This window comes from Leucoraja erinacea, chromosome 5 (genome assembly GCF_028641065.1).
Source record: "Leucoraja erinacea ecotype New England chromosome 5, Leri_hhj_1, whole genome shotgun sequence".
In the NCBI taxonomy this organism is placed as follows: Eukaryota; Metazoa; Chordata; class Chondrichthyes; order Rajiformes; family Rajidae; genus Leucoraja; species Leucoraja erinaceus.
The window spans coordinates 57307126-57328000 of NC_073381.1; the positions used below are offsets into that span (position 1 = coordinate 57307126).

Sequence of the window (20875 nt, forward strand, 5' to 3'; positions counted from 1 at the left end):
CAGTGACCACAGCTTATTAACATGATCCTACACCCACTCGGGACAATTGACACTTATACCAAGCCAATTAACCTACATACATGCACGTCTTTGGAGTGTGGGAGGAAAACGAAGATCTCGGAGAAAACCCACATGGTCACAGCGAAAATGTAGAAACTCCGTACAGACAGCACCTGTAGTCGGGATCAAACCTGGGCCAATGGCGTTACAAGCGCTGTAAGACAGCAACTCTACTGATGTGCCACCGTGTCTCCCTCAATTCATGGATAGGATAGGTTTAGAGGGATATGGTCCAAATGTGGGCAAACAGGACTAGTTTAGATGGGGCATCTTGGTCGGCATGTATGAGTTGGGCTGAAGAGCCTATTTCTGTGCTATATGACTCTATACCTCTAACTAATGATAAGCAGTTTTGAAATACAATCACAACCACATGATGGTGGATCTAACTTAACAGATGAAGCTGAAACATTCAAGATTGTTTTCAATATTGAACATTAAAGTCAGCTTTCAGTAATACATTCCATGTTATATCAAAAAATGCCTGTAAGCACTGAATAGAGCAGATGTGAATGACCTTAAATGTATCCTGACAGTCATCATATGCTTCAGTACCACTGCTTCTCCAACAAATCCATTCAGTTATGTCACTGCCATCTAACCAATGAAATGGAACAGTAGCCACATTTCTTTTGTCCAGAAAAGCAGAATAAATATTATCAAGCATATTCCCACTTATTACCCTACTCTTTAAATCATAGCAGAGTTGGAAGTAGCCATTGACAGTTATCAAGAGCAATTTATTCACCAATAACCTGGTCTCTAAAAACTCAGCTTGGTTTCCGTTGAGAAACACTCACTTCTAGATTATTGTACAAATCTTGAACCAAACATGAGCTAAATTCCAGAGGTGAAGATGAGGAAAGTGACTGCCCTTAACATCAAGGTTGTAATTAACCATTTGTGACGTCAAGGAGATCTGGTAAAATTGAGATCAATAGGGAACACAGGAAACCTCTATGTTGACTGGAACACCAAAGGATATTGTTGTGGTTGTTGGTTGCCATTGACTCTAACTCTGGGACTCCCTTTACAAGTTCCCCATTACGGTCAAATTATAAACACTGAAACCGATCTTTCCTTGCATCATGAGGGTAGTCATGGGTTGCTTGCTGATGATTTCCTCTGATACTGAGTCAGCCCGTGCCTGCAATATAACATGGCATGAATGGTTTAAGCTGATACATCAACTTTTAAGGTGTCACAGATAATGACCATCTCCAACAAGAACCTATTTAAAAAACCTGCCCTAGATATATTCATGACATTTCCAGCAGTTAAATTCCTTGGCCATCAACACCCTGCAGGCAGCCTTGAACCAGATAGTCACTAGATCAGCCACACAAATGCTACAAATCCAGGTCAGAAGCTGTATATTCTGTGGTGAGTAACTCGCAGCTTAACTTCCCATAGGTATTTCACCCACATGCATTAGGAAAGCATGAGGTGAGATGGTTTCCAACTGATGGGTTGAATATAATTTCAAAAATACTTAAGGTTAGATGCGACCCAGTCAACACAGCAAACATGATTCACTTTAAGCATTCTCTCCCTGCATCTCTGCGTCATTGGCAGACCATTTACAAGATTTGTAAAGGAACTGTCTGGGAGGTGGAGTCACAAAGAACTGCAGATGCTGAAATCCTGAGCAAAACACAAAGTGCTAGAGGAACTCAGCGGAGCTGGCAGCTTCATTCCCACCTGCCTGTTGCCCAGCTGAGTTCCTCCAGCACTTTGTGTTCTGTCTGGGTGATGCCTGCTTGTTGCTTTAGATGCCAATGAATTTTTCGCAAGGAGTTTTTTCTTTTTTTTTTTCATTGTTATGGTGAAACTATAACATAAATTGGCACATGACATTGGTAACAACTGTTTTTTTCAAGCATGGCAAAAATACATTTCAGGAGTCAACATGGAATGCTGAAACACATCCAATGCAATTTTGGTTTAGCAACTCAGAGGTGTCTCTGGTGGATAACAAATAAATGCTTTGGATATCCAATAAATATACAAAATAGGCTGTGGTGCCTGTTTTATGATACAAGCTGAACATTTGATTTTGGAACAGCAAACATCCTTCCCGCTACATTCAGAGTTACCGTCTCTCTGTGACTGAATCAATAGTCCTCAAGTGACTGCTGGAAGCTTCCGATAAAAACGTACAGGAACAGGCATTCCGGCTCAACATTAACCTTGTAGGTTGCTGCCAAATATGTGAAAGAGACATTAATAACCAGTTAGAGTACTGTAACCAATCCGATACCAAAACAATCACTCGGATGCTCCTGAAAACATCAAAATCAATCTTCTATGTTTGCTGCCAGCAATCATAGAAACATAGAAAATAGGTGCAGGAGTAGGCCATTCGGCCCTTCGAGCCTGCATCGCCATTCAATATGATCATGGCAGATCATCCAACTCAGTATCCCGTACCTGCCTTCTCTCCATACCCCCTGATCCCTTTAGCCACAAGGGCCACATCTAACTCCCTCTTAAATATAGCCAATGAACTGGCCTCAACTACTACCTCTGTGGCAGAGAGTTCCAGAGATTCACCACTCTCTGTGTGAAAAATGTTTTTCTCATCTCGGTCCTAAACATAGAAACATAGAAACATAGAAATTAGGTGCAGGAGTAGGCCATTCGGCCCTTCGAGCCTGCACCGCCATTCAATATGATCATGGCTGATCATCCAACTCAGTATCCCGTACCTGCCTTCTCTCCATACCCTCTGATCCACTTAGCCACAAGGGCCACATCTAACTACCTCTTAAATATAGCCAATGAACTGGCCTCAACTACCCTCTGTGGCAGAGAGTTCCAGAGATTCACCACTCTCTGTGTTAAAAAAGTTCTTCTCATCTCGGTTTTAAAGGATTTCCCCCTTATCCTTAAGCTGTGACCCCTTGTCCTGGACTCTCCCAACATCGGGAACAATCTTCCTGCATCTAGCCTGTCCAACCCCTCAAGAATTTTGTAGGTTTCTATTAAAATCCCCCCTCAATCTCCTAAATTCTAGCGAGTACAAGCCGAGTCTATCCAGTCTTTCTTCATATGAAAGTCCTGACATCCCAGGAATCATTCTGGTGAACCTTCTCTGCACTCCCTCTATGGCAATAATGTCCTTCCTCAGATTTGGAGCCCAAAACTGTATGCAATACTCCAGGTGTGGTCTCACCAAGACCCTGTACAACTGCAGTAGAACCTCCCTGCTCCAATACTCAAATCATTTTGCTATGAATGCTAACATACCATTCGCTTTCTTCACTGCCTGCTGCACCTGCATGCCTACTTTCAATGACTGGTGTACCATGACACTCAGGTCTCGTTGCATCTCCCCTTTTCCTAATCGGTCACCATTTAGATAATAGTCTGCTTTCCTGTTTTTGCCACCAAAGTGGATAACCTCACATTTATCCACATTATACTGCATCTGCCATGCATTTGCCCACTCACCCAGCCTATCCAAGTCACCTTGCAGCCTCCTAGCATCCTCTTCACAGCTAACACTGCCCCCCAGCTTAGTGTCATCCGCAAACTTGGAGATGTTGCATTCAATTCCCTCGTCCAAATCATTAATATATATTGTAAATAGCTGGGGTCCCAGTACTGAGCCTTGCGGTACCCCACTAGTCACTGCCTGCCATTCTGAAAATGACCCGTTTAATCCTACTCTTTGCTTCCTGTTTGCCAGCCAGTTCTTTATCCACAGTTCTTTATCATTAATGCATCCACTATTTGTGGAGCTACTTCCTTAAATACTCTGGGATGCAGCTTATCTGGACCTGGGGATTTATCGGCCTTTAATCCTTTCAATTTACCTAACACCACTTCCCGGCTAAGCTCGATTTCACTCAGTTCCTCCATCTCCTTGGACCAGCGGTCCCCTGCTATTTCCGACAGATTATTTGTGTCTTCCTTAGTGAAGACGGAACCAAAGTAGTTATTCAAGTGGTCCGCCATGTCCTTGTTCCCCATGATGAATTCACCTGTTTCTGACTGCAAGGGACCTACATTTGTCTTAACTAATCTTTTCCTCTTCACATATCTATAAAAAACTTTTGCAGTCAGTTTTTATGTTCCCTGCCAGTTTTCTTTCATAATCTATTTTCCCCTTTTCCTAATTAAGCCCTTTGTCCTCCTCTGCTGGTCTCTGAATTTCTCCCAGAGGCTGCTTTTTCTGGCTAATTTGTACGCTTGATCTTTTGCCTTGATACTATCCCTGATTTCCCTTGTTATCCACGGATGCACTACCTTCCCTGATTTATTCTTCTGCCAAACTGGGATGAACAATTGTTGTAGTTCATCCATGCAGTCTTTAAATGCCTTCCATTGCATATCCACCGTCAACCCTTTAAGAATTAATTGCCAGTCAATCTTGGCCAATTCACGTCTCATACCCTCAAAGTTACCTTTCTTTAAGTTCAGAACCCTTGTTTCTGAATTAACAATGTCACTCTCCATCCTAATGAAGAACTCAACCATATTATGGTCACTCTTGCCCAAGGGGCCACGCACAGCAAGAATGCTAACTAATCCTTCCTCATTACTCAATACCCAGTCTAGAATAGCCTGCTCTCTCATTGGTTCCTCTACATGTTGGCTTAGAAAACTATCCCACATACATTCCAAGAAATCCTCTTCCTCAGCACCCCTGCCAATTTGATTCACCAAATCTATATGTAGATTGAAGTCACCCATTATAACAGTTTTACCTTTGTTGCACGCATTTCTAATTTCCTGTTTGATGCCATCCCCAACTTCACTACTACTGTTAGGTGGCCTGTACACAACACCCACTAGCGTTTTCTGCACCTTAGTGTTTTGCAGCTCTACCCATATCGATTCCACATCCTCCAAGCTAATGTCCTTCTTTTCCATTGCGTTAATCTCCTCTCTAACCAGCAACGCTACCCCACCTCCTTTTCCTTTCTGCCTATCCCTCCTGAATATTGAATATCCCTGGATGTTCAGCTCCCAGCCTTGGTCACCCTGGAGCCATGTCTCCGTGATCCCAACTACTGTATATCATAATCATTAATAGCTATCTGCACATTCAACTCATCCTCCTTATTACGAATGCTCCTTGCATTGAGACACAATGTTTTTACAACGCTCTTACCCCTTATACAATTATGTTGAAAAGTGGCCCTTTTTGATTTTTGCCCTGGATTTGTCTGCCTGCCACTTTTACTTTTCACCTTGCTACCTATTGCTTCTACCCCTATTTTACACCCCTCTCTCTGCTCACACATTTAACAACCCTACCACCTCTTATTCTCTGTTTATTATTGTTTTCTTCTTTCCCCCGTCAGATTTTTTTTTTTAAAGCACTATTTGGAAACATTCATTTGAATTTATGGAGCATTTTTTTCAGGAGTCATGAAGTGGCACATTATTGTAAGATAAAAACTGTACAAAAAGGACCAAGTGCAGGGGTAACAGCGGGTCAGGCAGCATCTCTGGAGGACAAGAATTAACAACGTTTTTGGTTGGGAAACGTCTTGAAAAACGTCATCATATATTTGAGGAAATGGAAATTGAACAATCTATTTCCATTTATAATTTCTAATAAAAGTAGAGCAATTGTCTGTCATTAATTCAGATATGCTGGCAACGTATTTAGGCTAAGGAAGTAGTTGAGTCAAATAATCATATTGATATGTACCATGTGCTCCTTTAGAATATAAAGCAGGCTGTCAAATGTGGCAAAACAATAGAAAGAATACAGTAATGCTCTACCATGATCTATCTTCTGAACTGTAAAGCTTGAGCAAACTCATATATTTCCTTGTCTCATCACCTCTCCATTGTTTTTTTCTGACTAAAAATATCCAGTTGACTTTTGAATTTTTATTTCATCTGTCATTATATGTAATAGGAACTCTATTACATATAATGATCAACCTCATTAATCCAAAACCATCTGTTGACCTTTCTCCTTCTAACCTCATGTGCAGTACATCATTTATATTGTTGGCAGTTCAATCATCGGTTTGCTTATTTATTTCTGTTAACAGTCCCAGTTTTCCACATCAGACATGGCAGCTCAGTTGCTCATTATAAGTAGTCAGTTTTGTCAACTTTTGCAGGACCCACTGCTAAGATGTACCCATTCCCTCTGGAATTACACAAAGTAGCCCAAAGTAAGCCAATAGCAAGACTTTAATCAATGATTTCTTCTGAAATCGAGAAAGATAAAAGTAATTTTGTTGATAGCATCAGTGACGCAGCACTATAGCACAATGCTGACCTAGTCTTCAGTCAAGAGTGGATGAACCTCTTGCCAAATCTAACTCCCCCTGGACATCGTGTTGTATATACAAACTCAATTAGGGACCAGGTTCATGTGTGATACAGGCATAGTGGCTGTAATTATACTGCCGTGAATTTCCACAGAGTAATTATAGTCATGTTGATTATCACTTAGTATTCTTGTATTCTGTATTTAGAAACATAGAAAATAGGTGCAGGAGTAAGCCATTCGGCCCTTCGAGCCTGCACCGCCATTCAATATGATCATGGCTGATCATCCAAATCATGTATCCTGTACCTGCTTTCTCTCCATACCCCCTGATCCCTTTAGCCACAAGGGCCACATCTAACTCCCTCTTAAATATAGCCAATGAACTGGCCTCAACTACCTTCAGTGGCAGAGAATTCCAGAGATTCACTACTCTCTGTGTGAAAAATGTTTTCCTCATCTCGGTCCTAAAAGATTTCCCCCTTATTCTTAAACTGTGACCCCTTGTTCTGGACTTCCCCAACATCGGGAACAATCTTCCTGCATCTAGCCTGTCCAACCCCTTAAGAATGTTGTAAGTTTCTATAAGATCCTGTGACTGTCTTTAGATTTAATCATCATATTATCATGTGAGCACTATTACTGCGTATGAAGAGGCCAGAACTAAAATTCTGCATTACATTTAAAAATCTTTACTTTTTTTTAGAAAAAGTGAAAAAACAGAAGTCAGCTGCAGCTGGGAAAGGTAATGTGTTTCTCAGTTTGATCTGTCTTGGTTTATTGTACATAGTAAGGGTGTCAGTAATAGTGAGAGGAATACCAATTATATTTCTATCTCTGAGTATTGCTGAAGTGAATATTTAGTGAGAACATTTGAGGCTAATACACATTTGGAACCATATTCTCGCTTTTTGACTTGCATTTAATTATACTGAAATAGAAAATAAAATATATACCTGGATATTCAATAGTTATCTTGAGGTGAAAACAAAAACATACATGCAATTTTCAACAGCAGAGGGGCTGAAGCAGCAATGAGGAGGGGGAATTTTACAGACGTCTCCTTCATCACTTGTTGTTATCTAGAATTGAAGATCACTGCTGACTTCCCTACTTTTATGCAGCCTGTCTGAATGGATTAAATAAATTGCACACTATTGATGAATTGTTTCAGGTAAATGTTCACAAAGCTTTTCTAAATTGAGCCTAATGATGCAATGAATGTTCAGCAGCAGATGATTGAGTTCTTGATAACAAATGTATTTCTGTATGAATACAAGGTTGCAGTGGTAACAGTACTGCCGTTCCTACTACTACATACAAAACACACAAATGTATAACATATTGGAAGGAGTAGGCCGTTTGGCTCATCACGTCTGCACCGCCATTCTCTACAATTATGGCTGATGATCAATCTCATTATCATATTCCTGCTCTCTCCAAAAACTCCTCAATGACTTTTTCCATTCAGAAAGTTAGCTACCTCCTTCAATGTACACAGTTACTTGGATTCCACACCCCGCTATGATTTTGAATTCCAGAGTTTCACCACCCTCCAAGTAAATACATTTCCCCTATATCTTATCCTGTAATCTGAGACTGTGTTCTTGCATTCTGGACACCCAGGTAAAGTGAAACATGCATCCCACATTCAGTCTGTTGAGTAATGCCATCATTTTATAACTTTCACTTAATCTCTATCTCTTTTTTCTTATCTTTAGCAAACTTAAGTCTAATTTCATCACATCAGTCATAATGGCAAGCCTTCACTGAATTCCCTCTCTGGCAGAAATAGATTTTGTTTATTAAAGAGATTACAACTCATTCCGGACTCCAGATGTGGTCTCACCAAGGCACCGAATAATTGTAGCAATAGATCCTTGCTACTATACTCAAATCCTCTTCCTGTCAAGAACAACTTACCATTTGCATTTTCCATATTCCACTATTTCATTTTTTAGATACATTCCCCCAGAGAAACGTGTGGGTCTTGAGGCAAATGAGTAAAATACCATTTCTGGATGGCCAGCTGGTCAAGCTGCTGCCTCACAGTGCTCGGGTTCGGGTTTAATTCTAACATCGGCCTCTGTCTGTGTGGAGTTTGAACGTTCTGCCTGTGACTGCATGGGTAATCTCCTGCTGCTCTAGTTTCCTCCCACATTCCAAAGACATGTGGGGATCATAGGTTAATGCCTCTACAAATTTCCCCTAGTTGTAGGGAATGGGTGAGCAATTAGGATAACACAGAATTATTGTGAATGGGTGATCAATGGCCAGCGTAGACTCGGAGGTCCGAAGGGTCCGTTGCATTGCTGAATCTCTAAACTAAACTAAAGTAGATTAAAGGTACACAAAAATGCTGGAGAAACTCAGCGGGTGCAGCAGCATCTATGGAGCGTAGGAAATAGGCGACGTCTAGGGCCAAAACCCTTCTTCAGACTGATGGGGGGTGGGGGGGAAGAGGGAAGGAAAAAAGGAGGAGGACGAGCCCGAGGGCGGGGGGATGGGAGGAGACAGCTCGAGGGTTAAGGAAGGGGAGGAGACAGCAAGGGCTAGCAAAACTGGGAGAATTCTACTTTCATGCCATCCGGACGCAAGCAACCCAGGTGGAATATGAGGTGCTGTTCCTCCAATTTCCGATGTTGCTCACTCTGGCAATGGAGGAGACCCAGGACAGAGAGGTCGGATTGCGAATGGGAGGGGGAGTTGAAGTGCTGAGCCACCGGGTGTTCAGGTTGGTTATTGCGGACTGAGCGGAGGTGTTCGGCGAAACGATCGCCCAACCTCCGCTTAGTCTCCCCGATGTAAATCAGCTGACATCTAGAGCAGTGGATGCAGTAGATGAGGTTGGAGGAGATACAGGTGAACCTTTGTCGCACCTGGAACGACTGCTTGGGAACTTGAATGGAGTCGAGGGGGGAGGTGAAGGGACAGGTGTTGCATTTCTTGTGGTTGCAACGAAAAGTGCCCGGGGAGGGGGTGGTACGGGAGGGAAGGGAAGAATTGACCAGGGAGTTGCGGAGGGAGCGGTCTTTGCGGAAGGCAGACATCGGGGGAGATGGGAAGATGTGGCGAGTGGTGGGGTCACGTTGGAGGTGGCGGAAATGGAGGAGGATTATTTGTAGATTAAACATAGATTCCTGGAAGGAGCAACATTTTGCAACATAATGAGTGATGCATTATATAGATCATAACCCATGCACGTAGTTGTGCAAAAATGAATTTTGGGACTTGCTTATCAGAAGTCTTTGTCGTTGTTAAAACCCTGACCTAAAATATTGAGCAATATAAAATTCAGACAATTCAATGGCAGTATTGTTCTAGAGGACTGAGTGGCCTGCTCTTAGTCTAGTGTTTACGTTTACTAATTGAGCCAAATTGACGCACCCTCAACGTCTGCAGCATGATGCTGCAGATGTTCTACTAATCGATGGCAGCTAGTGCCATCTTCTTTGCTGTCGTGTGCGGGGGCAGCAGGGTGAAGGCTCTGGACACCAACAGGATTAATAAACTCATCAGGAAGGCTGGCTCTGTCCAGGGGAAGAAGTTGCATTCATGGGAGGTGGGCTTGGAGGGGAGCATACTCTCAAACTGCAGAGCATCTTGGACAATACAGCACACCCCCTCCATGACACATTGGTCAACCTGAAGTGTATCTTCAGCCACAGACTGGTGCCACCAAGATGCAGTACAGAACTCCAAGGGATATCCTTCTTCCCTGTGGCTATCAAACTGTACAACTTCCCCCCCCCCCCTTCTGTGTTGTGGGGTAGACTGATTCCCCTCGCCCCACATCCCCTTCCCCAATCTTTGTACATTCCCAATCATTTCAACTCGGCAGTTCAATTTGATGTTTCATGTATCTTGTATCTTATAACTGTTGGCAGATCAATTTCCTTCCTGGGATAAATAACGTTCTATCTTATTGTATTGTATCGTATGCCCTGAGTTCTGGTGAACTGAAATATCGCTTCAGTTTTTACAATATTAGTTCGCACTGAAATTATAACATTTGGACACACAATGCTGGAGCAACTCAGTGGGACAGGCAGCATCTCTGGAGAAAAGGAATGGGTGAGGTTTCGGGTCGAGACCTTTCTTCAGTCTGAAGAAGGGTCTCGACCTGAAACATCACCTATTCCTTCTATCCAGTGATGCTGCCTGCCCTGCTAAGTTACTCCAGCATTTACTGTCTATCTTCGGTTTAAACCAGCATCTACAGCTCCTTCCTACACATTTTAACATTTGGACAATGTTATTAGCAATGAGAAAGCTGTCAGTCTTGGAAAATTCTGAACAATGTAATGTGCTATTATTTGGAAATCACTGATATTTTAATATTTTTCTATTGTTTGTTGACAGCTAATCTTACAAAAGAGAAACCTTTGGGTGAGTTCTTCACATAAATGATTCAGGTGCTTAGATCTAGGTAGCACCTGAACATTTTGAGCTATTAATAAGCAACAATTAACTAACAAAATATATTACTTGCCAAAAACTAATTGTTGTAGTATTTATGTTAATTGCAAATCAACATAATTTAATTCATTTAAATAACACGGTTCACAAATTAACGCAGGTATTGCCTTTCATTCAAGGTGAATATTGAAGAGAACAGTATTTTGTAAACAGAATACATAAATAGTTAAGAAATCCTTCACTTCCTTAAGGAGAGACCGTACCAGAGAGATTGCAGGGGAAGAGAGATGGTTTTGAAGGAGAGAGAGAAACAAAGATGTGGGTGAATTATTTGTTAGTCATGGGTTTTGAAACTGAAGATCAAACAGATGGCATTGTGGGAATGATGTATGATGCTGCATTGGAAAGGAATGTTGAACAAAGGAGGTTGTGGGATGGAGTACGGCATGGGGCAAATGGGATTGAAATGAGGAGCAATTAAGAAATATCACCAAAAGAAACTGATGTGCGAGCTTTAGATTCCCCAGCAGTAGCCCATCAGATTATGCCCACTGTAAATAATTTGAAACGGGTTTATATTTCAGATTCAAGCCTGCTTTCATGTTTGAAGCCTGCAGCCTTATGTAAACTATATGCGTGGTATAATTTTGTGCAAATGATGTAGAAGCAAGTGTTAGTTGCTTTTTAATGTAACACTAGACTAAGTGGGACCAGTTGGGTCCCAGTCACACTGGAGGCCTGATCCCCCAACGCAACCCGTTCCCCCAACGCAATATTCCACCATCTAACCATTCCCCCAATGCAACCCATTCCCCCAACGCAATATTCCACCATCTAACCATTCCCCCAATGCAACCCATTCCCCCAACGCAATATTCCACCACTCAGCAATAGCCCATTACTGTGCAGACGCGGCTCATTTCCCCTGATCCTCGAGCACTCCCTCCCCCTCCTCTTCATGTGTGGGAGGGGGGGTGAGGGAAGTGGGGGTGGGTGGTGGGTGGGGGGGTGTGGGGATGGAGGGGAAGGTGTGTATGTGGGCGGGATGGGTGGGGGAGAGGAGGAGGGGGGGGGGCTTGTGCGGTAAGGGGGGGCTTGTGGGGGGGGGGGTGGGGGGTGTGGGGGGGGGGGGGGGGGGGAGAGGGTTGTGTCAGCGGGGAAAAGTTCAGAGGGGAAGAGCCAAAGGGGAGAGGGGGCATCACGGGGGGGGGGGGGGGGGGAAGAGCCAGCGAGGGGGACCAGAAGGGTAGTGGCTGGAAATGGCGGTGCGATGGGGACTCACAGCGGGCACTGGGCGCTGGTCGTTATCCTCCACTGGGATCAGAGTCTCCGCTTTCTATTTGGCGACATCAGCAACTCTGGGATGGGCTTCCTACTCTGGGCTGGGCTGGGTCTCCCATGCGGGCTGAGCTGGGTCTGGTCTCCGACGCTGGGCGACTGCTGCTTGGGGCGTGGCTGCTGCTTGGGGCTGGGGTGCTGCTGCTTGGGGCTGGGGCTGCTGCTTGGGGCTGGGGTGCTGCTTGGGGCTGGGGTGCTGCTTGGGGCTGGGGTGCTTGGGGTTGGGTCTGGGCTGGGTCTGGTCTTGGGGACGCTGGGCGACTGCTGCTTGGGGCGGGGCTGCTGCTTGGGGCGGGGCTGCTGCTTGGGGCGTGGCTGCTGCTTGGGGCTGGGGTGCTGCTTGGGGTTGGGTCAGGGCTGGGCTGCTTCGCGTCCCTCCGAAAGTCCGGTTGGAAATCTGTCGGCCATCCTCAGCTCCAGTAAGGATGCAATGGCACAGGAAGGGGTGGACCATCCCGGGGAGTGACAGGGGAAGAGACTAATCCACGCGGCGCCGACTGGCAGGAGAAGAGATCGATCTGCGCACGCGCGGTTCTTAAGATTTTTAAACCTCACTAACTTTTACGACATTCAACTGGCGAAAATCGTAGTGCTATCGCAAACCGTTTTTGTGCAAATAGAAGGTGCCAAACCGGAAGATACCAAGATCCGAGTCATGTATAGATACTTTGGAAAAAGTAGTGTAAGTGGTGAATTTACATACCCATCAGTCAGATAGCTTGGCATTTGATCCATAGAATTGAGGAATTTAAATTCAGGTAACAGTGGCACAGCTGGTAGACCTGTTGCCTCACAGCACTAGCAACCCGGGTTCAATCTTATCATCGGGTGCTGTCTGTGTGGAGTTTGCATTTTCCTCCTGTGACCACATGTGTTTTCGCCAGATGCTCTTTTTGCCTCCCCATCACAAAGACGTGCAGGTTTGTAGGTTAATTGGCCTCTGTAAATTTCCCTTAACATGTAGGGAATGGATGAAAAAGTGGAATAACATTAAGAAGCAATGTTACAAAATTTTGAGATTTTAAAAATCAATTCTGCAATTTATCCCATCAGATAAAGCATAAAAAGAAGTTTAATTTGACACCTAATTCACTTTCATATATTTAGTATTAAAAACATTATGGCCATTTTCATACTTGGAAATTAGCATCTTGATCCCTATTGCTTTTCCATTGACTTAACATGAAAGCCGTGATCGAGGACAGTCAAAAGCCCATAACGTTCTTAAAAATCAAGAAAACTGAATGAAATTTTCAGTTAATATAGATTGAAGCATTCTGAAACAAATATGAAACAATCTTACTTGAATGACCTGAAATTAAAGCATATAATTAGTTAATTACCTAATTGTAGTTAATTACAAAATTGACCGTTGTGACGGAAATAGTAATAAACACCCAGACTGCCTTGAAAATTCAAAAATGTGATATTCTCAAGATCAGAACTGTAATATAATTGTATTAAATGCTGTAAGTCCGTAACAGATAGGTAAATAAATTACAATTTCTAGCAATAGACCAAGTCTTTATGGAGAAGATCAGTTGCTAACTGGTACATTGACATATCATAATCAGTGGCATCATCATACTCCTCAGATTGTAACCAATAAGCAACTCTGTACACCTTGTTTTTCCTCAACTTTTCAATTTTGGCATTGTAAACTACAAGTTTTTGCTCTTCAAACCATGCATGACATGCCTTTCTACCCACTACTTTGCCATTAAGAATGTCCTGTAGATTCCATTTCTTAAGAAAAGGATATTTTTTGAAAATAGCCTAAGTATCCAAATAACAAACTAATCCCATTCACACAAGAATTCACAATATAACATGATTTTTAATGTCATTAATTTATATGCCAGATGGCAGGAAGTTAATGTTTAATTTCCATTAATTAATCCAGAAACATCCACTCAATATAATTTTGCACAATACATGGGACTAAAACTAATATTTAGTATAAAATATTGACTATGGATAGACAATAATACAAGATATAGACGATTTAGATGATCTTATGACATGATTGTCCAAAAAAAAGAGCATTTAAATCATCTTGCGAGTGGGTTTTTCTGGAACGAGATCGAATGGAACGTTGCATTTGCAGTGAATTTGAACCCCATATCGGCAGGAAAAACACTGCCGGTTCGTATAGGGGCCCAAATCACATTTTCGCGTCGTAAAATTTGATTAAAGCCATCCCAAGAAGCAAGATTATAATTAAAATAAACGACTCACATTTTGTTTTGTCCCGTTCATGCGATCCGTCATGTTGTAGGCGTTGAGGGCGTTAGAAGTCGCTTTTTATTTTAATGTAATTATTAAATTGTCTCGCGATTGAAATCCGCCTCCGATAAGCAGAGAAAACGGCATTTTAATCCCCTCCCCCCTCAAAGGCGCCAAAGTCGCGCATACGGCCAGTGGCAGAACTGCAGCACCGCTGAAGGTAAGTTTTGTAACATCGCTACATAAAGCTAGTATGAGCAGGTGATCAATGGTCGGGGTGGACTCGGTGGGCTGAAGGGCCTGTTTACATGCTGTATCACTAAACAACTAAACGCTAGACTTTGTAAAGGTAACCATGAATTTACTTAATTTTGGAAGGTCCATTGAGTTCACTGCTGATCTTTGGCGAAAAAAAATCCACCGTCCCTATCAGGTGTGTTCTATTTGCTATGCAAGTACAACCCTTGAATTTGGCTCTTAAATTTTTCTTCAGTTCTGGACCATTTATGGTTGGAGAATAAACTGCGGCATTGCTAGCAACAACCACATCTAACAAATGAATAAATAAAAATAAAGACGACTTGCCCACTGTCTTCTGCACTATTAAATTTGCAGTCTGGTGCACATTAAAATTCTACTGTGTTTGTCACTAAAATTTGTGGCAACTATTAACATTTCTCTTCCAAGCTGCAATAAATGTACATCTGTTGAGTCACTCCTTGTGGTTTGCTGAGAGAATTGCCAACAAAAATAAACACTGCATATGTTACTACTTTCCCACCCTGTAGGTAATTCCAGGTCAGATAAAGAAGAGGTAGAATGATTTCATAGAATAACGAGGTGGCTTCGATTTGTTTCAGTGGAGCAGATAGAAGATGTTGTGGAGTAGCTCTTAGATGGGGTTAATATGGAGCTTGCAGAAAAAGCAGGAGGGAACTGAAACTCAATAAAGAAAGGAAAATGGCACAATAAAAAAAAAATCATATCTATTACTGTTTTACAGAAAAAAAGAAGAAGCCTATAATATCAACAAAAGGTAAAGGCAATAGAGTGTGTGCAGTTCAATTATACTGGTACAAGGTGCTGATGCTCCTCACTGTGGTTGCACTTTTCAATCCTATTATGGAAGTTTTGTGGTGGAATTCATTCTGGAGGTCAAGTATGAAGAATTCAGGAGCTCGGTTTCAGATATGATTTCTTGGTCGACAGAGTTATGTTTGAAGTACAGAAATGTTATGAATTATCACTGTGTTGGAATACTTGTTTGGTACAAATGATATTCCGTGTATTAGGATTTATTAAATACAGGCACCTCACGTTGTACGCGGGTGTTACGTGCTTGAAAAGCAGCGCATAATTAAAAAATACATAAATGAAACATATACGCGACTAGGCTGTCAGCAGGTAAATTTGAGCATATTATTCCAAAAATGCCAGTGTAGAAGTCAAGCTTTGGTAGTAAAGGAACAAACGCATTGTTTCAAAAATGGCTTAAATCAAACACGTGTAAAATGCAAGGTACCAGTACTGGGATAAAAAAATATATAATGGAGATGTGGTTCATAATTGTTTAAATGTGATAAACCTTAGGGTAAAAGGTTTGCAGCGTTCAGATACCTAACATATTGGCTCTTCACCAATCACATAAGATAACCTGACCTCACATGAAAGAAAGACCTGGATTTCTCTTCAAGTTATAAAGCAGGGAACAAGGTATTTTGGCCCGTTATATACCAAGTCTATACCAAACATCCACATTAATCCAATATGAGTCCCATTTTTATTCTCCCCATATACTCAGCAATTCCTCCTCTCACCACCCATGCACCTGCACATTGGTGGCAATTTACAGTGGTAATTAACCTATAAGTTCACACATCTTTGGGATGTGGGAGGGAACCAGAGCACCCTAAGGAAACCCATTAGGTCACCGAGAGATGGACAAATCCCACACCGACAGCACAGAAGAACAGAATTAAATCTGGGTTGCTGGAGCTGTGAAACTAACCTGTAACATTACAAATAATGTTTAAACTAGCCTATCAGCTTAGGGTTAATTACCCAAGTACAGAAAACTGAGTTCAGTAATTAATTATTATTTTCTTAAGTTTACTATTACTTTTTATTTCTGCTTTCTTCCATGTTCCATGAATAGTGAAAGGCCTGGATAGAATGGATGTGGAGAGGGTTACCATTATTGGGAGTGTCTAGGACCAGAGGCCATAGCCTCAGAATAAAAGGACGTACCTTTAGAAAGGAAATGAGGAGGAATTTCTTTAGTCAGAGGTTGGTGAATCTGTGGAATTCATTGCCACAGAAGGCTGCGGAGGCCAATTGATATTTTTAAGATGGAGATTAGCAGATTCTTGATTAGTAAGGGTGTCAGGGGTTACGGGGAGAAGGCAGGAGAATGGAATTGAGAGGGAAAGATAGATCTACCATGATTGAATGGCGGAGTAGATTTGATGGTCTGAATAGCCTAATTCTGCTCCTATAACTTATGAACTCATGAAATTATAAGTGAAACAAGTTTACTTTTTTTGCAGCAATGCAGTTATTTATTTTTTCCAATAGTAGTGTTTCACTTGCAAATGGAAAGGCTGGTATAAGTACTTTTGAAGTTGAAAAAAAAACAATATCCTGCTGATATATTTTAACTTGTTTTACAGTTAAACCTACTAAAAAACAAGTCTCAGGTAAGCATCTGTAACAAAAAAGGATGCATGCCCATCCATGAAGGATCATGTTATTTACTTCTAACTCTGAGATTAAAAAACTGGGTAAAAGGGATCAGCTTACTTTCACACAAACACTTCAGGTGCCTATTTTTCAAGTTGGCTTCATCCTAGTTTTGTGGCACCACTTGAACAGGTGGTGGTGTATAATGGATTGGAATTTCATAACAGCCGATCTCCACCAGCTGCAACCAGTTCCCTTTCCATCATCATTAACAGAGACCAGAGTGAACAAGAGCATGTAGGCACAAAGCAGTGAAGCAATAATGTCATATATTCTTTTTTTTAAAAATAATTTCTGACCTTCGGAAATTGCAATCATTTATCTTTCATGCCAAATCAAAATTGCTGTTCTGGGTGGATAGTCAGCACCAAGAAAGCAGGAAGAATTGGAAGAAGGCCTACAGCAACCCACTTAAAGTTTATTACTCAATCTTTTATTGTTCGATGTTGCCAATTTAATTGCCATCTGTTTAGGTTGAACTTGAAGCATGGATAAGAAATTGGCTGAAGTATAAATGAAACAGATTACTCATTAGATAGGTAATCTAAGAGGAAGTATTAGTTGCTGTGCTCTAAAACTGACATTGCAACTGTTATTGTTCCCAATATATACATGTAAGATAAATTCAGTAAACTGGCACAGAATATTCAGATTTAAAGATGGAGAGGTAGTGGCAACTCCCAAATTATGGTCTGTGACAGATTATCTATTGCTCCAAAATGGTGGCTTGCTGTTCCCTGCTTCATGCCGTTCGCACCAACATGGCCTCTTGCAGGTTTCCCCCTGGGTGCTGCATTCCATTAGTGTTATGATGCCTTACTCCTTTCACCAAAACCATTTGATAGTCAGTGAAACCCCATCCCTCACACTCAGTGGGTTGGAGCTTTTGAATATCTTTAATGTCCCCAAGCATTTAGTAGAGTCACTGAGCCATGCACCATGAGAAGAGGTGCATCATGGATTTATGAAAGGGAAATCATGCTTAACTAATCCTCTGGAATTTTTTGAGGATGTGACAAGTAAAATGGATGAAGGGGTGCCAGTGGATGTAGTGTATCTAGACTTTCAGAAAGCCTTTGATAAGGTCCCGCACAGGAGACTGGTGACTAAAATTCGAACACATGGTATTGGGGGTAGGGTGTTGACCTGGATAGAAAATTGGTTGGCAGACCGGAAGCAAAGTGTAGGAGTGAACGGGCCCTTTTCAGAATGTCAGGCAGTGGCGAGTGTAGTGCCGCAAGGCTCAGTGTTGGGACCGCAACTGTTTACCATATATATTAATGATTTGGAAGAGGGAATTAGGAGCAACACTAGCAAGTTTGCGGATGACACAAAGCTGGGTGGCAGTGTGAACAGTGAAGAGGATGTTAGGAGGTTGCAGGTGACCTGGCCAGGTTGAGTGAGTGGGCAGATGCGTGGCAGATGCAGTATAATATAGATAAATGTGAGGTTATCCACTTTGGTGGAAAAAACAAGGGGACAGATTATTATCTCAATGGGGTTAGGTTAGATAGGGGGGAGGTGCAGCGAGAACTGGGCATCCTTGTACACCGGTCACTGAAAGTTGGCGTGCAGGTACAGCAGGCAGTGAAGAAAGCTAATGGAATGTTGGCCTTCAGAACAAGAGGATTTCAGTATAGGAGTAAAGAGGTTCTTCTGCAGTTGTATAGAGTTCTGGTGAGCCCACATCTGTAGTATTGTGTACAGTTCTGGTCTCCTAATTTGAGGAAGGACATCCTTGTGATTGAGGCAGTGCAGAGTAGGTTCACGAGATTGATCCCTGGGATGGCGGGACTGTCATATGAGGAAAGATTGAAAAGACTAGGCTTATATTTACTGTAGTTTAGAAGGATGAGGGGCTATCTAATAGAAACATATAAAATTATAAAAGGATTGGACAAGTTAGGTGCAGGAAAAATGTTCCCTATGTTGGGCGAGTCCAGAACCAGGTACCACAGTCTTAGAATAAAGGGGAGGTCATTTAAGACTGAGGTGAGAAAAAAACGTTTTCACCCAGAGAGTTGTGAATTTATGGAATTCCCTGCCACAGAGGGCAGTGGAGGCCAAGTCACTGGATGGATTTAAGAGAGATTTAGACAGAACTCTAGGGGCTAGTGGAGTTAGGGGATATGGGGAGAAGGTAGGCACGGGTTATTGATAGGGGACGATTAGCCATGATCACAATGAATGGCGGTGCTGGCTCAAAGGGCCAAATAGCCTCCTTCTGCACCTATTTTCTATGTTTCTATTTTTCTAGTACAACAACTCCATGCTGACTATCAAACACCAATTTACTACAATCCTACATTAACCCATTTTTTATTCTTTCCACATTCACTTCAACTCCCCCAGACTCTATCTTTCACCTACCACATTAGGAACAATTGACAGTGATCAATTGACCTACCAACTTACACAACTTTTGGGGGGATCTGGGGACAAACTGAAGCACCTAGGTGAATCCCATTTGTCATTGGGAGAAGATACACGCTACATTCAGACATTATTAGTTGTCAGGTTTCATCAATATACAGGATAAGTAAGAAACAGAATGACAAAGAATGATAGTTTTTCTTAGTAATGCTAAAAGGCACATTCATATAAAAATCTATTCAAGTTATTAAAAGTAACTGAAATACATATTTAAACTTACCTATTTGTTCTCCCTCAGTAGTCAATGTAATCCATAGATTTAAATAGGCACTAAGGTGCATAGTCCAGGTTAAGTGTAGCTCAGGACCAGATGTAAATAGCTTGCAAGCTGTGAAATCTTGGGAAATGTTCCTGCCTTTCTGAACTTCACAAGAAGTACAATGAAGCAGCGCACAAGCAGTCAGCAACATAAGTGGCAAGATGTAAGGTGCCACGACTGATGTAGACTAATGCCAACTCTGTAAACTTCTTTGGGGATAACTGGGTAGGTTCTATAATCAATATTTTGCATCAGGCAGAAGATCTCTCCCAGAAAGAAATGTAATCATGTAATTGGAAGGAAGGAAGAATATTAGGTGAAATATGCCATTGAGGAACAGTGCTGAATTGGCCAAGGATGCAAATGAAATAGACCTCAGAGCCTTCATAGAGTCATATAGCATGGGAATAGACGATAGACAATAGGTGCAGGGGTAGGCCATTCGGCCCTTCGAGCCAGCACCGTCATTCACTGTGATCATGGCTGATCATCCCCAATCAGTATCCTGTTCCTGCCTTCTCCCCGTATCCCCTATCTCCGCTATCTTTAAAAGCCCTATCTAGCTCTCTCTTGAAAGTATCCAGAGAACTGGCCTCCACCGCACTGTGAGGCAGAGAATTCCACAGACTCACAACTCTCCATGAGAAAAAGTGTTTCCTCATCTCCGTTCTAAATGGCTTGCCACTTATTCTTAGACTGTGGCCTCTGGTTCTGGATTCCCCCAACATTACCTGTATAAAGAAATGTCACAAAACAGATCCATATCATGCCTGAAATGAGTTATGAAGAAAACAACACCAGGAACTATTGAGATGTGATCTGATAGTTAAAGAAATAAAATAAACTCATGAAAAATATTACTCAAAGTTAAGATGCAGAGAAGGATAGAGTAGCACACATTCAGACCTATATAACTATGACAGATTAACGGCAAATTCTTTTTTATGAATCACAGATGTTAAATTCCAAGTGAAGTAATGCAAATGCAAATGTTGTATATTTAAGAAACTGCTCAGTACTTGAACTAAAAGCCATTTGGAGCTCCCCTGGAACACAAATCAAGATGGGTTGAGTAGTCTTTTACATCCATAGTTAACTGGTGTTTCACTTTACAATCTACAAGTACATTTTTATTCCTTTATATTCTGCATTTATAATTG

The 20875-nt window shown here is 41.9% G+C and overlaps 1 protein-coding gene across 39 annotated transcripts in view; it reads left to right on the forward strand.

Moving 5' to 3' along the window:
• Positions 1–20875, forward strand: part of trdn (triadin) — a 270827-nt gene that overhangs the window by 171605 nt on the left and 78347 nt on the right. For 36 of the 39 annotated variants that reach the window (XM_055635706.1, XM_055635681.1, XM_055635691.1 and 33 more), the window contains 4 exons: positions 7008–7046; positions 10664–10690; positions 15288–15320; positions 16954–16980. The exons of 1 other annotated variant lie outside the window; for it this stretch is intronic. In XM_055635706.1, the coding sequence (XP_055491681.1) occupies positions 7008–7046; positions 10664–10690; positions 15288–15320; positions 16954–16980 (126 nt within the window). The remainder of the gene's footprint in view (positions 1–7007; positions 7047–10663; positions 10691–15287; positions 15321–16953; positions 16981–20875) is intronic. 2 more of the 39 variants (XM_055635686.1, XM_055635711.1) reach the window with 2 other exon arrangements.